Genomic DNA, 19,242 nt, shown 5'->3' on the forward strand with positions numbered 1-19,242 from the left:
CTTTGAGTCAGGGTAGTTTTCCCGCCGCCTTGAAGGAGGCGGTGGTGAGACCCCTCCTCAAGAAGCCGGCCTTGGACCCAGCAATTTTAAACAACTATCGTCCGGTCTCCAACCTTCGGTTTTTGGCGAAGGTTGTTGAGAGCGTGGTGGCGCATCAGCTCCCTTTGTTCTTGGAGGAAGCTGACTACCTAGACCCGTACCAATCGGGTTTCAGGCCCGGGTACAGCACGGAGACGGCATTGGTCGCGCTGGTGAATGATCTCTGGCGGGCTCGGGACAGGGGTTGTTCCTCTGTCCTAGTCCTTTTAGACCTCTCAGCGGCTTTTGATACCATCGACCATGGTATCCTGCTGCGACGTCTCAGGGGGTTAGGAGTGGGAGGCACGGTTCTCCAGTGGTTCTCCTCTTACCTCCTGGGACGTTCGCAGTCGGTGTTGGCAGGGGGGCAGAGATCGACCCTGAGACCTCTCATTTGTGGAGTTCCTCAGGGATCGGTTCTCTCGCCTCTCCTGTTCAACATCTATATGAAGCCGCTGGGTGAGATCATTCGTGGTTTTGGAGTTGGGTATCACCAATATGCTGATGATACCCAACTTTTTATTTCCACCCCAAACCACCCCAGCGATGCCCTCGACGTGATGTCCCGTTGCCTGGAGGCGGTCCGGGTCTGGATGGGGAGGAACAGGCTTCGACTCAACCCTGACAAGACTGAGTGGCTGTTCGTGCCGGCATCCCGGGAAATTCCGATTATCCCATCATTGGCCATGGGGGGTGAGCTATTACCCCCCGTAGATAGGGCTCGCAACTTGGGGGTCCTTCTAGATTCACAGCTCTCTTTGGAAGAGCATATTGGAGCTGTGACTAGGGGGGCCTTTGCCCAGGTTCGCCTGGTGCGCCAGTTGTGGCCCTATCTAGACCGGGATGCCTTGCGCACAGTCACTCATGCGCTCGTGACCTCTCGTCTAGACTACTGTAATGCTCTCTACATGGGGCTGCCCTTGAAGTCCACCCGGAGACTCCAGCTGGTGCAGAATGCAGCCGCGCGAGTTGTCTTGGGAGTTTCCCGATACTCCCATGTTACACCTCTGCTCCGCGAGCTGCATTGGCTACCGGTTGCTCTCCGGGTGAGGTTCAAGGTGTTAGTTATGACGTACAAAGCCCTTCATGGCATGGGTCCGGATTACCTACGGCAACACCTGCGACCGGCGTCAACGTCCCTCCGTCCAGTGCGCTCCCACAGAGAGGGCCTCCTCAGGGTGCCGCCGATCAAAGAATGCCGATTGGCGACCCCCAGGGGGAGAGCGTTCTCTGTGGGCGCGCCAGACCTTTGGAACAGCTTACCGGTTGAGCTCCGGACGGCCCCCAACCTTCGCTCCTTCCGGCGCGATCTTAAAACATTCTTTTTCGAACAAGCTGGCCTGGTCTGACGGGGTGGGGTTGGGTTTTTTAAAATTAGTTTTTAACTTAATATGTATTGATTTTATGGGCATGATGTTTAATTGGTTTTTAATGGTTTTTTAATTTTTGTATCTGATTTTTATTGTGTATTGCCCTGTTCACCGCCCTGAGTCCTTCGGGAGAAGGGCGGTATAGAAATCAAATTATTAAATTAAATTAAATTAAATTAATTTTAAATTTTAATTTTTAATGTTATCTTAATTGTGGGCTGTATTAATTTAATTTAATTTTATTCTCTCTTTTGTATTGTTTTTTACTTGCCCTGTGAACCGCCCTAAGTCTTCGGGAATAGGGCGGTATATAAATTCAACTAATAAATAAATAAATAAACTTCTGAAGGGAAGCCGTTCATTCCACTGATTAATTGTTCCTGTCAGGAAATCTCTTCTAGGCTGCTTAGAAAACCCCAGCCCTCTTGCCAAAGGTAAGGATGGAAAATAGCTCCTATTCACCATTCCGTGGTGTGGAGGCTGCTGTTGGGTTGCTCCAGTCGCTCCATATGCCGGCTTTCTTTGAGCCGTAGATACCGACCGGATTGCAGCGGACTTGGACAAAATACACCGTCCCCGGTCTTAAGCCTGCCAGCCGACACGAAGTCTGGTTGCTAACATTGTCGACAACCTATCAAGAGAAAGGGAGATTTAGTTTTCAAGAGAGACCTGCTTCTTCCGTCCACCAAAATGCAAACTTTGGGTGTAATTGTATAGAAGTGGGAAATTCTCAAGGTTAGGGGGAAAAATGACAAAGGCTTTTTTTCAAAACAAAAACAAAAAAACAGACTAGAAACCTTCCACCTACTTTTTGTTAAAAGGCGAAAAAGGCTGAATTGATGATTTATGGATTTGGGGGCTACAAAAGTGTTAAAAGGGAAAGGGAAGCACAAGGTAAGAGAGGAAGAAAAGAGGAAACAAAATAAGATAGTTACTGGATAAAAATGAGGGTGGAAGTCCTAATATTTTACTACTTTTTCTGTTCCTTTCCTCTTTCTTAATTATTTCTTATTTTGAGAAAATATTTTTCCTTAAGAAAATATCTTGCTTTTTTTTCTTATCTTTCCTTTAATATTTTGATGCTTTTATTGTATAAGTGATTAATTAATTAAATTATAAATGGGAAACTTTCACTCCGTTCTCAGCGTTCTATGAGAAAAAAAGCCCTGACTAAAAACCATAAAAAGTCCAGCTATAAAAAAGAGATGGAAGAAATATAAAAGATGAAAGAAAGACTACAAAGAACATAACTGAGAGAGATTTTTGCAGTGTTTCTCTACCTTGTCAACTTTAAAACGTGTGGACTTCAACTCCCAGAATTCCCCAGCTTAGCATGGCTGGCTGGGAATTCTGGGAGTTGAGGACCACACATCTTAAAACTGACAAGGTTGAGAAAAACTGCATCTCAGTCAGGTTTTGTTTCAGCCAGCTTTGACAAACCACAATGGAGAGCTTGTACAATATGCTAAGCACAAGTCAAACACAGGTAGGCCTCAGGTTACAAACAGTCGCTTAGCAACTGTTTGAAGTTACGACAGATCCTGAAAAAACTATGTATGACCCAGATTTGAAGTTCCAATATCCAGGCCCCCTCCAGCGGTCACGTGACTGCATTTTGGGTACCTGCATTCATGGCCATTTGCACTGGTCTGCAATCACGTTACCACGATTTACGATGTTTTTGTCAAAAACTGGCATTTACTTCCAGGTTTTGGTACAAGCTGTCCATAATGAACTACTGATTCACTTAATGACCACTTAAAAACTGCAGCAAAAATTATCGTAAAATTGACTTACAACTAAAATTGTGGGCTCACTTTTTGTCATAAATCAAGGATTACCAGGATTATGATTTAATGGAAAGAATAAACTTAGTCTACTTGGGCTGACCTAATGTACAGTATATTCTGGGACTTGAAAAATGCCAGTTTTTAAAAACGATGGAAAACTAGTTTCCAATGCTTACTTATTGCCCCTAAAAGTAATTTACCAAAAGGCATACAATTTTAAGAGCAGTTACCGAATTTGATGGGGATTTTATCTAAATTTCAGAGCCCACTTTGATTGCTTCACTGGGTTTTTAGAGGTTAGAAAACCTTTTGAAGAATTTTTGATCCCTCGCGGCTACAGTATTGCGATCTGTTTGGCTGAAAATCTTTTTTGCTTTTAAAGTCTTTCTCCTTCCAGTTTTGAAGCAGATCCCAGACCTTTTTTTCTGATTATCCCCTTAGGGCAGCATGTTTGGCTCATAAACAATTTTTAAAAGATCTGTTTTTTATAGTTGGTTTTTTTTACAATACTAAATTTTATTTTTGTTTGTTCCCTTGTGAGGCTGACCTTTCACCAGAAATTCCCCTCTCCTTGTTATCTTCTCAATTTTCACAGACTTTGAGATACCCTTCCTCAATTTTAATCTGAGTGCAAGTGAATTTGTCACATCTGTTCAGGATTGGCAATAATTTTCCTTTCCAGACCCTCCTCCCATTTTCCTTAATCTTTAGGCCAAAGTGCTATACAGCTGGGGAACATAGAAACTTTAACGAAAGGTCTGGTGGAGGATTAGACGCCAATATATGACTTTATCCACTCTAACTTCAACTCTTTTTTATTGTAAAACAGTTTACTGATTTCAAAAGCAGTTTATGCATTAATCCCAGTTCTACATTTTTCTTGTAATTACTGGTATTGTTTCCATTGTATGTTTCCAATTAGCTCTCTTTCTGTAATGTGCTTTTATTTTATTTTTTCCTGACTATTTGTTTATTACATTTGTATCCTAGCTCAAGAATTTGGACAATTGACAGTACAGAACAAGATAAATAATATACTGTAATCAGTGCCAAAAAATAAATACTTGTATAAAAAAAACCCAGATCAATAACCCAAACCTGGCTCTTTTAACAGTCGTTATTTTTCCAATCTCTAGTAAAACAAAATTGTTATACCGATATTTTAAAAATAGAAACAAGCAATCAGTTCCTGTACAGGATGGGAATTTAAGGCAAGGAAGACTATACTGTATTGGACAGGCAGATTTTACTCACAAAGGTGACTTACAACTTCTGACACGTGCAAAAAAAGAGGTGGGAACTCCATCTTTATTTTTTTTATACCCACCCGCAGACACTCTGTCAAGTGCCTTATCTCCCAAATCCAATTCCAGTTTTTTTGCTGGGATTTTAAGGAATTTGGGTCCTTTCTCTTAAGGAGGTCCATCAGGGGTAGGCAACCTTGACTCTTTTATGACTCGTGGACTTCAACTCCCAGAATTCCTGAGCCAGCATGGCTCAGCTTGGAAACCTCACTTTGACATTCTTTCGCAAGATCCTGAAGACCTGGTTTGGTCAGAGGGCCTGGGGTTGGATGGAGCCCATCAAATGGCTTACGTGATTAATATTGTGATTGATATTTATATGTATTTACATGTAAGGGTTGCCCACAGTAAAAAATTAACAATAAAGGTTATCTTATCTCTTATCTTATTTGATTGTTGTCCCCAGAAGGATAGTGTCAACGCTGCTAATATTGAATGTTTTTGCATTGACAATAGATGGAAATGGAGCCACTTTTACCTTACGTTTTTAGAGTTAGATGATGCTGGGGGGGGGATGTGAATGAAAGTCCAGCTAGAGATAACAACACTAAACGTAGCATGAGAATCAAGGTTATTGAAATCAGAGCTGATAAAGAATTGGCAGGCTGGAGAGCTGGAGAGGAAGCCCGTGCTTCAAGCTAATTGGGGGATGTGATTTATGACTGTTAATTAAAGGAGGGAATTGTGCTTTGATACAAGGTGCCCAGGGGAGGGGAATTCAGTTTTTGGCTTCGATTATGTAAGTGCCGATATTATGCTACTCAAATAAAAGATCCTTTAAGGTAAACAACACCTCGAAGTTCTTTGAAGAGTTTCATCTGCCGGAAACATGACAGATAGGGGTTTATTGCTTTTTTATTGTTTTTATGTTGGGTTTTTATCTTTCTAAGGCTAAGCCCTCTGGAGTCAGAGAGTGAGTTGGATGGCGATATAGATGTTCTTAAATAGAATAAAATAAATTCTGTAAACTATATTGCCCTGGCACTATCTTGCTCTCTGTGATTAAGACACGCTCTATGATTATTTTCCTAATATTCTTATTTAAAACTAAATCTCCATCAGACTCTCCAGCCACTTTAGGGAACATGCCTGCAGTCTTGTGTCTTGTTTGTTTTTCTTTCCAATAAGCTATATTAAATCTAACCACGCTTACTTTTAACAGTAGGAGTTCAGCTCATAAAATGTACATGGCCTAAAGCAGGGGTAGGCAACCTCGGCTCTTTTATGACTCATGGACTTCAACGCCCAGAATTCCTGAGTCAGCCTAGCTGACTCAGGAATTCTGGGAGTTGAAGTCCATGAGTCATAAAAGAGCCAAGGTTGCCTACCCCTGGCCTAAAGACAAGATAATCAGTTAGTGGAAACACCCACTTTTAGTCTGAAGGAAAACAAGTTGGCTCAGAAGTGTTTGCTACCTAAACTTCAGTCGTAAGTTGGAGCCTCATCTGTACTTATAACTGCTGTGCAGAACACAGATAGACCTCAACGTAAGGCCACAATTGAGCCCTCAATTTCTGTTGCTAAGTGAGACATTTGTTAAGTGAGTTTTGCCACATCTTGTGAACTGTCTTGCCACAGCTGCTAAGTGAACCAGTGCAGTTGTTAAGTTAGTAACACAGTTGTTAAGTGAATCTGGCTTTCCCATTGACTTTGTTTGTCAGAAGGTCGCAAAAGGTGGTTGCATGACACTGCAACCGTCAAGAGTCAGTTGGCAAGCATCTGACTTTGGATCACATGACTATGGGGATGCTGCAATGGTGGCAAGTGTGAAAAACAGTCATAAGTCACTTTTTCAATGCCAATGGTCACTAAACAAACTGTTGCAAGTCGAGGACTACCTGTATTGCAAGCCAGTTCTGTCATGGTTCCGACAGATGAAACTCTTCAAAAGAACTTTGAGGCGTTGTTTACCTTAAATGATCTTTTATTCGAGTAGCATAACATTGGCACTTACATAATCGAAGCCAAAAACTGAATTCCCCTCCCCTGGGCACCTAGTATCAAAGCACAATTCCCTCCTCCAATTAACAGTCATAAATCACATTCCCCAATTAGCTTAAAGCGCGGGCTTCTTCTCCAGCTCTCCAGCCCGCCAATTCTTTATCAGCTCTGGCAGGGCTTTTTTTCTCATAGAACGCTCAGAACGGAGTTCCGGCACCTTTTTTGGATGGAACCTTTTGGGTAGGCAAGGCGGGTTGTATGACATGTGTGAGTTCTGGCACCTTTTTCTTTTACAAAAAAAGCACTGAGCTCTGGGCTCAATAACCTTGATTCTCATGCTAGGTTTAGTGTTGTTATGTCTAGCTGGACTCTCATTCACATCCCTCCCCTCCCAGTATCATCTAACCCTAAAAGCGAAAGGGAAATGATGGCTCCATTTTCATCTGTTGTCAATGCAAAAACATCCGATGTCAGCAGCGTTGACATGTTCTTTGTATCTTTTTTTTCTTTTCTATTTTTCTTCAACTTATTTTTCTTGACCAATCTTTGCACTTAGGACCATTGCAGCATCCACACAGTCATGTGAACCGCCCTGAGTCCCTAGGGAGAAGGGCGGTATACAAATTAAATAAAATCTAAAATCTAAATCTAAATGTGATCCAAATTCGGGCACTTAGCAATTGGCATGTATTTATGAGAGTCGCAGCATCCTTGATGTCTTGTGATCCCCATTGGCGACCTTTTGTCAAGCCAAGTCAATGCGGGAAGCCAGAATCACTTAATGACCACTAACTGCAATGATTTGCTTAACAGCCACGGCAAAATAGGTCATAAAATCAGATGTGACTCAATTAATGACTGCCTTGCTTAACAATGGAAATTCTGGTCCCAATTGCGGTAAAGATAGTCCTTCACTTACGAAAGGAGTCCCCAACCTGTGGGCCGCAGCCCGGTCCATGGCCTACTAGCCACTGGGACATGGGATTGGCTGGCGCTAGCACTGCCATGCGGGCGCTGGCAGCTCCGTTTACGCATGCACGTGTACTAGCACCGCCACCCTGCGTGCACTCATTTGCGCATGTGCACAGGCGCACAGGTGCACATTTCCCTGCTCCTCCCTTTCCCTCCAGGCCGCCAATCCGGAAAATTTGGGTAGCTCTGATTTAGTATCACAATGGAGCCCAAAATTTCTGTTGCTGAATGAGACATACGTTAATTGAGGGTTGCCCCATTTTACAATCTTTCTTGCCACAGTTTGCCAATTTTGATCACGTGACCACGGGGATGCGGCAATGGTCGTAAGTGTGGAAAATGGTCATAAGTCACTTTTTTAAAGGGCCGTTGTAACTTGAAACGGTTGCTAAACGAATGGCTATAATTGGAGGAGTTCCTGTACTAACTTGAGGATCACCTGTAAGTCTCAAAGTGCCCAATTTTGGATTACGTGTCCCTGTGGACGCAGCCCCACCACGCGGCAGTTCCTGATTACTCAGGCTGATGCCTGTAAATTTCCCACCCTGTTCAGGAGACTCACCTTCCATTCTGAACTGTCCTCAACTCGGTACTGGATCTGATACTTGGCTTGGAAGAGAAAATCCTTCAGGGCGGGAGGTGCGCTCCACCTCACACTGAGCTGGTCCTCCAGGTCTCCCACTCGGCTCACGTGGACATCGGAGGGTGGATCGGTTGTGACTGTCGAACGAACAGGGACGGGTGGGGGGACAAGTCAATACTTAAAGTCAAAATTAAGACTTAAAAAGAACTGGAGCCAAGCACGGCAAAATGCATCTTTCAGTCATGCTAGTTATCTCCTATTATGGTTCCCTGCATGAGGGATGGGGGTTTGTTGCTGCAAACAAGCTTAAGCTACAGAAATCAGTAAAAAAAAACATAGAAAATCCACCCAGCATGGGGGGGGAATAAAAACCAAACACCCACCCCACTCCACCCCTCTGCCAATCCTCAACAGAAATGCTCACAACAATGAAAACCTTGGACAGGAGGAAGAGCGCCGCCGGGCGGGCAGGCAGGTGTCTTGCTCGGCTGTGGCTTGGGGGGCACTTTTTTCAGTGCCATTGTAACTTCAAACAGTTAAGCAAACTGTTGTAAGTCGAGGACTACCTGTACTTCATCACTTTTTTCCTTTTCTTTTTTTTTTTTGGTCATCAAGTTTTTGACACCTTGCTAGGCAACTGGTGGTACTTGGATGTTGCCATATCCTAAAAGTGGTACAATGGGTGAAAAGCCCTGAACTAGAAGGAGACACTGCGGGGATTCGGTCCAAATCTTGCAGGGTGACTGCATCATCATGCTGGCCTCTGCAATGGTTGAAAGTGCCATGTATTTAGCATCTTCCTTAATGTCACCGGTGCTTTCAGCTCTTTGTTCCCCCTTGTTCCTGTCCGGCGCAACCCAATTTTATGGGGTTGAAATTGAAGCTCTAATCCATGCGCAGAGGTTTGATTGCATGTTGTATAAGAAGAGCTGGCAGAGTGGGGCAGGGTGGAGTTAAACAAGTCATCAGCCTAGAATCATTAAAGGTAAAGGTAAAGGTAAAGGTTCCCCCGCACATGCGTGCTAGTCGTTTCCGACTCTAGGGGCCGGTGCTCATCTCCGTTTCATAGCCGAAGAGCCAGCGTTTGTCCGAGGACGTCTCCGTGGTCATGTGGCCGGCATGACTAGACACCAAAGGTGCACGGAACGCTGTTACCTTCCCACCATAGTGGTCCCTATTTTTCTACTTGCATTTTTACGTGCTTTCGAACTGCTAGGTGGGCAGAAGCTGGGACGAGTAACAGGCGCTCACTCTGTTACGCAGCACTCGGGATTCGACCCGCCAAACTGCCGACCTTCTGATCGACAAGCTCAGCGTCCTAACCCACTGAGCCACCGCGTCCCTTCTAGAATCATTACGTTCCCACAAATGGTTTAGTACTGAATTTTCCTGGACTAGATTCTTGTGTATAGACTTGAACAATAAATGTTCTGAATTGCAACTGAAGGTATGGTCCCGATTCTTTGTGCCTGACAGATGTAGAGTCAAAAATAAATAAATCGGCCTTCCTCACCCAACGTGGATGGTGTACCCTCCTTTCAACAATGCTGAATCTATGTTCAGGTAATCTTGGTTGCTCACCAGTTGCTTAGTGTCTGTTTAAAGCTACAATGGACTCTCCAAAAGGGACTCACAACCCAGATTCAAAGTTTCACCAGCTGCCCCCCTCCAAAGTCACGTGATCACATTTTGGGTGCTCGGCAACTAGTTTTGCAACGATTTGCAACTCCCCATGATCACATAATCTTGATTTATGATGTTTTTTTGCCAGAAACCATCATCTATGTCCAGCTTGCGGCCAAAAATGCCCATTGTGAACAATGGGTTCACTTAATAGCCACCACAAAAATGTTATAAAATCAGGTCATTCATGTGATGACCCACTTAATGACCAGCACATTTATGGCTGTAATTTGAGGAGTACCTGCATCTATCGTTGTTCTGTCCCATCTCAGCCCGTCCCATATTAGTGACTGGCTGGTGCCAGCAAGATTTGAACTTCTGGAGAGCCGGCCCAAAGGTGCTTTTTCAAGAGGCAACTGGATTTTCTTGTTTTAAATAATAAATAATAAAAAAGTTGGAAGGGACCTTGGAGGTCTTCTAGTCCAACCCCCTGCTCGGGCAGGAAACCCTATACCATTTCAGACAAATGGCTGTCCAGTCTCTTCTTAAAGACTTCCAGTGTTGGAGCATTCACCGCTTCTGGAGTCAGGTTGTTCCACTGATTAATTGTTCTAACTGTCAGGAAGTTTCTGCTTAGTTCTAGGTTAGTTTCTCTTTGGTTAGTTTCCATCCATTGCTTCTTGTCCTGCCCTTCCATTCCCCATCATCCAGTCAGAGCTGAAGAAGCTTCTTGGATGAGAAGCGAAACGTCTTCAAAGAAAAACAAAGAAAGTCCAGGTGCCTCTTGAAAAAGCACTTTTGGGACAACCGTGACCTGGAGGACTGAGAATCTCCATAGATATTCGGGAGGGCAAGTTGAAAGGGAAATAGTTAAGAAACAGCAAATGTGTGTCTCGAAGGGAGCAAAATGCAGCACAGGAAAAAAAAGAAAAAAGAAAGAAAAGAAGAAGAAAGATCCTAATTAGATTAGGAGCAATTCCACTCACATACAACCTATTTCCTGCTCACTGCTTCCTTCCTGAGATGTCACAGATCTGTTTCTCGGCACGTCTGAACTTTTCCTACCTCTGCAAATGAGTCCAGTATATCCCATGTGAGGACATGACATACGGACTGTGACATTCCATGCTAAAGATTGCCATTAGGGAGGGTGACTGGCTAGAATTTATCTCTTGCCACGAGCAGCAGCGTTTCTCAACCTTGACAACTTTAAGAGCGGTGGACTTCAACTCCCAGAATTCTCCAGCCAGCCATACTGGCTGGGGAATTCTGGGAATTGAAGTCCACCGCTTTTAAAGTTGCCAACGTTGAGAAACATTATACTAAGGGATCAGCCAGCTTCCTCCTAATGTCCAAGGTATCTTTTCCTGCAAATTGTTTAAAGCCGTTTCACCCCACAGGTTTGAAAGACACCTCGTCTTCTGTTCTAGATCAGGGCTTTTCAACCTTTTCACCCATTGTACCACGTTTAGGATATGGCAACATCCGAGTACCACCAGTCGCCTAGCAAGGTGTCAAAAACTTGATGACCAAAAAAAGGAAAAAAGTGATGAAGTATAGGTAGTCCTCGACTTACAACAGTTCCCTTGGTGACTGTTCGAAGTTACGAAAAAAGTGCCCCCCAAGCCACAGCCGAGCAAGGCGCCCGCCTGCCCACCCAGCAGCGCTCTTCCTCCTCTCTGAGGTTTTCATTGTTGTGAGCATTTCTGTTGAGTATTGACAGCAGGGGTGGGGTGGGGGGTGTTTGGTTTTTATTCCCCCCCTCTGCTGGATGGTTGCAGCAGGTTTTGGTCACTTCACATGACCATGGGACACTGTGACTGTCATAAATATGGATCAGTTGCCAAGCATCTGAATGTAAATCACAAGACCCTGGAGATGCTGCAACATTCCAGCTGGATCCTGGTGCTGATCCTGGTGCTTCTGCTGAGCCCTGACAGCCCTGCAGCTCCAGCCGCCTCTCGCTCAGGCTTGTGCGGTGCTGCCACCGGTTCAGCTTATTCCCCTCCCCCGCTACCATTTTTCTAGGATGGTTGCGTACCACCTGCCAGGTGCCAATGTACCACAGCTGGTGCCCATACCACTGGTTGAAAAGCCCTGTTCTAGAGCACCCCCAAACCCCAAATTTACATTTCTTCACAAAAAAAGTGTTGGAATACAGAGCAACATGGGTAGCCTTGACTTATGACCACAACTGAGCCCAACATTGCCGTTGCTAAGCGAGACAGGTGTTAAGTGAGTTTGCCCCATTTTACAACCTTTCTTGCCACAGTTGTTAAGTGAATCACTTCATTCGTTAAGTTAGTAACATGGTTGTTAAGTGAATCTGGTTTTCCCCGTTGACTTTGCTTGTCAGAAGGTCGCAAAAGGGGATCACATGACCCCAGGACATTGCAGCTGTCATAAATACGAACCATTTGCCAAGTGTCTGAATTTTGATCACATGACCATGGGGATGCTGCAGTGGTTTTAAGTGTGAAAAACCATCATAAGTGAAGTATTAATACCACTTTACAATGGTAAGGCCACACTTGGAATAATGCATCCAGTTTTGGTCATCACAATGTAGAAAAGATGTTGAGACTCTAGAAAGAGTGCAGAGAAGAGCAACAAAGATGAACAGGGGACTGGAGACTAAAACATATAAGGAACGGTTGCTGGAATTGGGTATGTCTAGTTTGATGAAGAGAAGGATGAGGGGTGACAGGATAGCAGTGTTCCAGTATCTCAGGGGCTGCCCCAAAGAATAGGGAGTCAAGCTATTCTCCAAAGCACCTGAAGGGAGGACAAGAAGCAACAGGTGGAAACTAATCTAGGAGAGAAGCAACCTGGAACTAAGGAGAAATTTCCTGACAGTTAGAACAATTAACCAGTGGAACAACCTGACTCCAGAAGCTGTGAATGCTCCAACACTGGAAGTTTTTAAGAAGAGACTGGAAAGCCGTTTGTTCGAAATGGTGTAGGGTTTGCTGCCTGAGGCGGGGGTTGGACTAGATGACCTCCAAGATCCCTTGCAACATCATCATCATCATCATCATCATCATCATCATCATCATCATCATCATCATTATTATTATTATTATTATTATTATTATTATTATTATTATTATTATTATTATTATTATTATTGGTGGCATTCTAACTTTGAACAGTCACTAAATGAATGGTTATAAGTCAAGGAGTACCTGTGTTTAAGTGGTATCTCCATGTTTAGGATGTTTACTGGTGAGAATTAATGGCTTGAGATTAACCATGGGCCTGTGGAGAATAATGACTGCTATCAGAAGGATTTTACACCCTCATTCTGGCACAGAAGGGCGCCACAGTGGCTCAGTGGTTAAAACATTGGGCTTGTCAGCTGGAAAGCCAGCAGCCCAGGTTCAAGTTCCAAGTGCCATGCAATGGAGTGACCTCCCGTCCTCGCCCCAGCTCCCACCATCCTAGCAGTTCAAAAGCAAATGTGAGTAGATAAATAGATACTACTTTGGTTGGAAGGTAACAGCGCTGTTAAGGTAATGATTTAAAAGCTAACCAGCTGATGTAATGTATGATGTAACGTTGGACTGACTCAGCAGGGTCTATGTCCCTTTAAGAGCCAGCTGGGTCTGTGTCTCTTAAAAAAGCCTTGTATAAAAGGGACGGGTCCGCAGATGTGTGCTCTCTCTTCCGTTTTCCTGCTGTACCTGTGGTGTGTTGGAGCCTGCCGTATTAACACATGTATGTATATTGTTCCTGGTGTATGATATTGTAGGCAGTGTCATATAACCTGTGATGTCATGCTGGACACATGACCACGGAAATGTGTTCGGACAGCACTGGCTCAATGGCCTTGAAACGGAGATGAGCACCGCCTCCTATTGTCAGCAACGACTAGCGGAGTAAAATTTGCAGGGATTCCTTTACCTTTTTTTTTTCTGGCACAGAAGTAATAATCAGGGCTAAGCTGGCCAGGGGAAACCAACTTGTAGCATTCAAAGCAACAAAAGCTGAACTTTTGCACAACTTTTGAAATTGTCAAGGGACACGTTTAGCCTCACAGAATCAGCCCGGATAGCTTCATGGTAGACCATGGGTAGCGTAAAACAGCTTTGGCAACCGAATGTGAACAACTGTCATCACAATTATTTGGCCAGCCGCCAGGACCTTCTTACCGACATCCACGATGTCCAGCATCACCACCTCAGACACAGCCATCCCAAGTCGATTGGACGCTTCTACCCAAATTTCATAAGGTGTGAACAGCGCTAAGTCCTTGGGGATGTGGCAGGAATATGGGCCAGCAGTGTGATACTCTTGGCAGATATTGTCACGGCCGTACCATCTGCAAAAAGAGTGTTCTTATTTATTTATTAGATTCTTATCCCAATATTATTACTTTATAATAACTTAAGGTGGCAAACATACGTAATACTCCTTCCTCTTTCTATTTGCCCCACAACAACCATGCTGTGAGGTGGGTTAGGCTGAGAGAGAGGGACTGGAATCAAGGTCACCAAGCTGACTTTCATGCCTAAGGTGGGACTAGAACTCACCGTCTCTGGTGATTGGCCCAAAGTCACCCAGCCAACATTTGTGCCTCAGGTGCAACTAGAACTCATAATCTCCTGGTTTCTAGGCAGCACCTTAAGCACTGTATCAAACTGACTTTCTTTATCCCAGAATGTTACCATGGGCAACCTCTCCAACACTCTAGCTGTAACTAATTTGGAGAAAAAAAGAGCAGTTTATCTTGTAAAAACAAAAATCCAGGTCTAGAAGATGAATATGCAGATAGGAGAATCCTCAGTGAACTTCATATTACAGCAACCTAGAGGGCCCTCCATGTTTAAACGCAGTCTACCTTTGAGTACCCAATGCCTGGGGGCAAACACAACTGAGAAGGACTGATGTTTCTCCGCGGACAGAGTTGAAAGGCAGCAGATCTTAATGTAATAGCATAGATCAGGGGTCTTCAAACTTGGCCCTTTTATGACTTGTGGACCTCAACTCCCAGAATTCCTCAGCCAGTGTGCCTGGCTAAGGAATTCTGGGAGTCCACAAGTCATAAAAGGGCCATGTTTGAAGACCCCTGGCATTGATAGACTTTAGCCATTTAGTCCTCTGGTCTAAATCACTGCTTCTCAACCTTGGCAACTCTAAGATGCATGGACTTCAACTCCCAAAATTCCCCAGCCAGCATGGGAACCCCAATCCAATTCTGACCAATACCAGGTCAGTAAGAATTGCCTGAAATTCAACAAGATTACAAAAGTCTGTGTCTCTTTGTTCTAAAGGGCAAATCACCAACTTACCACCCATGTCATCAGCCTACCTCAGCTTATATTTCAGGGTATAATTGGTACGCAGGTGTGTCTCGCCCTCCGACCCAGGTATCCATCTGCAGGTGAGGTCTTTCAAATTCTTGGACCAGCAAGAAATGTTGGTTGGCTTTTCAGGAGGCACTGAAAGATATAAATAAATCCATAGGTCTCTAGGTGCAAACAGGTAGTCTCTGACTTACAACCATTCATTTAGCAACAAGGTTACAATGGCACTGAAAAATAGTGACTTACAAGTGGTCCTCGCACTTACAACCTTCAAAGCATCTCCACACTTATGTCATCAAAATTTGGGCACTTGGCACTATTTCTGGCCATTTTGGGTGGTTGCAGCATCCTGGGGTCATGTGATCTCCACTTATGTATTTCCTAGCCAGCTTCCGACAAACTGGGAGAAGCTGGATTTGCTTAACAATCTTCACTTAAAGAACCGCAATGATTCATTAACCACCATAGCAAAAAAGCTCACAGAATTGGGCACAACTCACTTAAACAACAGCCTTGCCTAATGATGGAAATTCTGGCCCCCATGATGGGAAGCAAGAAATGCCAATAGCTATGAAATAGCAAAAGGGCATATTTTTAAAGCAGCACTGCTGGTTTCTTTTGGCCCTGGTGAGAAATTTTAAACCATGGCCTGCAGCTGCCCTTGGTGTAACAACAAGCCTGTTCCCAGCTGACGTTTCCATCCTTCCGAAACCAAAACTTTAAAAATAGCCTGTGATGATAAAAATTTAGATTATTGATTTAGACATCTGTCAAGGTTCAACTGATGTGGTGGGGAGGGTTCTGTTCAAGAGCCAACATTCAAGAGCAGAAACCTTCTTGTATCTCTTAAAGGTTTCAGAGTGGAAAAAGCTGGAAAGACAAAAAAAAGCAAAAGGTTTAAATGGGCTGAGGAACCCAGAATGGGATGGAGCCCTGCAAATGGCTTGCTTTTGGATTTTTGGCTTGCTATTGGATTTTGGCTTGCTATTGGATTTTTATCTTTGCAAGCCCCCAGGGTTAATAAAAATGAGTTGGGCACAATCATTCATTCATAAGTCAATAAATGAATTATTGAATAATTCAATAATTCAATAAATCAAGCAAGCTAGTTTAAATCTGGGCACATTCATAAATAAATAAACAAATCTAGTTTAAATCTGGGCACATTCGTTCATTCATTCAGAAAAAGAAAGAAAGAAAGAAAGAACAGAGAAAGAAAGAAAGAAGAACAGAGAGAAAGAAAGAAGGAGGGAGAAAGAAAGAAAGAAAGAAAGAAAGAAAGAAAGAAAGAAAGAAAGAAAGAAAGAAAGAAAGAAAGAAAGAAAGAAAGAAAGAAAGAAAGAAAGAAAGAAAGAAAAGAAAGCTAGTTTAAACCTGGTCGAACCATTACCCACAAGCCTTTCAATAGAGCATGGCTTTACTCACCATCTAAAGGAAAAGTGAATTGTGATTTTTTTTTCAATTTTCACTGCAGCTCTCTGACATTTCTACATATAGTCCTCGACTTACAACCATTCAAAGTTTCAACAGCACTAAAAAAAGTGGCTTATGACCAGTTTTCACATTTACAATTGTTACAGCACCCCTATGGTCACGTGATCAGAATTCGGACACTCGGCACCTGGCTCGTATTTGTGACGGTTGCAGTGTTCTGGGGTCATGTGATCCCATTTTGCGACCTTCTGACAAGCGAGGTCAATGGGGAAGCCAGATTCACTTTAGAACCATGTTACTAACTTAACAACGGCAGAGATTCATTTAACAACCGTGGCAAGAAAAGTTATAACAGGGGTCTTCAAACTTGGCCCTCTTATGACTTGTAGACTTCAACTCCCAGAATTCCACAGCCAGGCTGGCTGAGGAATTCTGGGAGTTGAAGTCCACAAGTCATAAAAGGGCCAGGTTTGAAGACCCCTGGATTATAAGATGGGGCAAAACTCATTTAACAACTGTCTCACTTAGCAGCAGAATTTTTTGGCACAATTGTGGTCATAAATGTCTATAGAGATTCTCAGTTAGCCAGGTCAAGGTTGTCCCAAAGATGCTTTTGTTCCTTGGAAAAGCACCTTTGGGATTGTGGTCATAAGTTGAGGACTACCAGTATATGGTCTGACCCATAGAATAGGGGGTGGGGTAGGAAATCCACCCAATAAAGCCTCCAACGTACATCCTACATAGAGACACGACCCAGCCAAGATGCTTCCACCTTCCTTGCTGTGGCACACCAGATTATCTCCTGACTGCTGCCGCGATCCATTCATCTGGGAGAGGGTGACGCTCAGGGTGGTGGCCCCCAGGACCTTGTAGGTCTCAGCCGGGAGCTTTCGGCCATTCAGGGTCCAATAAAGGTCCTCGGCCTTCAGGCCTGAATTGGGCGTAACGGAACAGTTGGCCATGAATGAAGCACCAATGTGGAGGGTGGCGTCTTGGGGAGCTATGATGGCTGGGTCTGCAGCGAAAGGGGAAAAAAAAGATCAGATCAATCTCTGTTGTGGGATTGTTTGTTTGTTCCTGGGGAGGTGGGGGGGGGGATCCAAAAATAATCCTGAATGTGAGATCTTATGCCACTTGGCAATCAGCAATAGTGTTAGCATCCCCCCCTTTTTTTTACAACACTAATAGAAAGTAAGCATTTTATATTTTTATTATTTTTACTGGTATTCCGCCTTCATTATTTTTACAAATAACTCAAGGTGAACATAGACCAACACACCTTCTTCCTCCAGAACAACAACCGTGTGAGGTGGGTTGGGCTAAGAGAGATGGACTGGCCCAAAGTCACCCTGCCAGCTTTCATGCGGGACTAAAACTCGCAGTCTCCTGGTGATTGGTCCAAAGTCACCTAGCTGGCTTTCATGGCTAAGGCAGGACTAGAACTCATAGCCTTATCCACTACACCAAATTTAATGATTAAGGACTGTCAATTAATTTATTAAATTGGTATGCAGCCTGACTCTCTATCACTCTAGCCATGCCTAGATGTAAATTTCTTTTGTTTGCTTCATAGAATACATTCTTTCCAAATACAGGTAGTCTTGAACAGAACAGAGGCACAGATGGCAAGGGAACAGGAGGGGAAAACGTCACCCCAAAATACTGATTACATATCCAAGTTCAAGAGAAACCACCGTTCAAACAGCTGATATGAAAAAATGGCAGTGGTCCACTGCAGTTAGTTTTTGGCAGCCAAACAACAAAGAAACTGGGTTTATGTTTCATACTAAATCTCAACCGGCTGCGATTAAAAGTAGTCTTAGATCTATGGCCACAACTGGACTAGAATTTCTACTGCTAAGCAAGGCACCTATTAAATGAATCATGCCTGATTTTACCAATCTTTTTTTTTGCCAGATTGTTAAGTGAATCTCTGCAGTTGCTAAGTGAAACATTCAGTCATTAAGCTCCAGACCAAGAGAACAAGGCTAGCTGGAGAATTCTGGGAGCTGAAGTCCACCCATCTTAAAGTTGCCACGATTTAAGAAACACCGATCTGAGGAGTTGCTTCCCATAAAAAAGAACAAATTTATCATGACACAAATGTTTTTGATCCATGACCAGCCTTGGACTGAAGGTACCTTATAGGGAAATTCTAATTCTAATTCTTCTAATAGGGTCTTAAAAACCTAAATAATCATATTGGTGGTTTGGAGCAATGTTTCTCAACCTTGGCAACTTTAAGATGGGTGGACTTCCTTTTCCAGAATTGATAGAAGTTGCTGGGGAATTCTGAGAGTTCATGCTGTCTGGGGAATTCTGGGATTTGAAGTCCACCAATCTTAAAACTCCCAAGTTAAAAAAAAACCTGGTTTAGTAGCCTAATATCAAGGCATCTGCGGGCAGGTGGTGAGGCAACGAAAGTCAACATAGCAGCTACAGATCAGCAGCAACTGAACCCAGCCTTCTTTTTCATAATCCTGGTGTAATCCTGTCCTTTATTTGGAATTTATATAAGTAGTGTTCAGTGTTGTTGTTTTTATTATTTTAGGATGTTAACAATGGCCCTGTTGCCTTTTCCTTAAATCAGAGGTGTCCAACCTAGTCTACTTTCAGACCTGTGGACTTCAACTCCCAGAATTCTTGGGAGTTGAAGTCCACAAGTCTCAAAGTTGCCAAGTTTGGTCATCTCTGCCTTAAATGACAACCAACAAAGGTCCAATTAAAAAAACCCAAAAACAATAAATAAATGCATCTTGTCATTTTGCCACCGAATTTGGATTTAGAATCCTTAAAAATGAACAAGCGATGGATCTTTCCTGGGATTAATCCAAGCTTAAT

The 19,242-nt window shown here is 43.5% G+C and overlaps 1 protein-coding gene across 4 annotated transcripts in view; it reads right to left on the minus strand.

The window, feature by feature from the left end:
• Positions 1-19,242, minus strand: part of CRLF1 (cytokine receptor like factor 1) — a 53,333-nt gene that overhangs the window by 8,590 nt on the left and 25,501 nt on the right. For 2 of the 4 annotated variants that reach the window (XM_081337304.1, XM_081337302.1), the window contains exons 2-6: positions 17,135-17,416; positions 14,973-15,102; positions 13,813-13,982; positions 8,018-8,175; positions 1,911-2,079 (exon numbers count right to left, since the gene is read on the minus strand). In XM_081337304.1, the coding sequence (XP_081193430.1) occupies positions 1,911-2,079; positions 8,018-8,175; positions 13,813-13,982; positions 14,973-15,102; positions 17,135-17,416 (909 nt within the window). The remainder of the gene's footprint in view (positions 1-1,910; positions 2,080-8,017; positions 8,176-13,812; positions 13,983-14,972; positions 15,103-17,134; positions 17,417-19,242) is intronic. The other 2 variants (XM_081337303.1, XM_081337305.1) reach the window with 2 other exon arrangements.

The sequence above is a fragment of the Vipera berus genome (genome assembly GCF_964194415.1).
Source record: "Vipera berus genome assembly, chromosome: 1".
Taxonomy (NCBI): Eukaryota; Metazoa; Chordata; class Lepidosauria; order Squamata; family Viperidae; genus Vipera; species Vipera berus.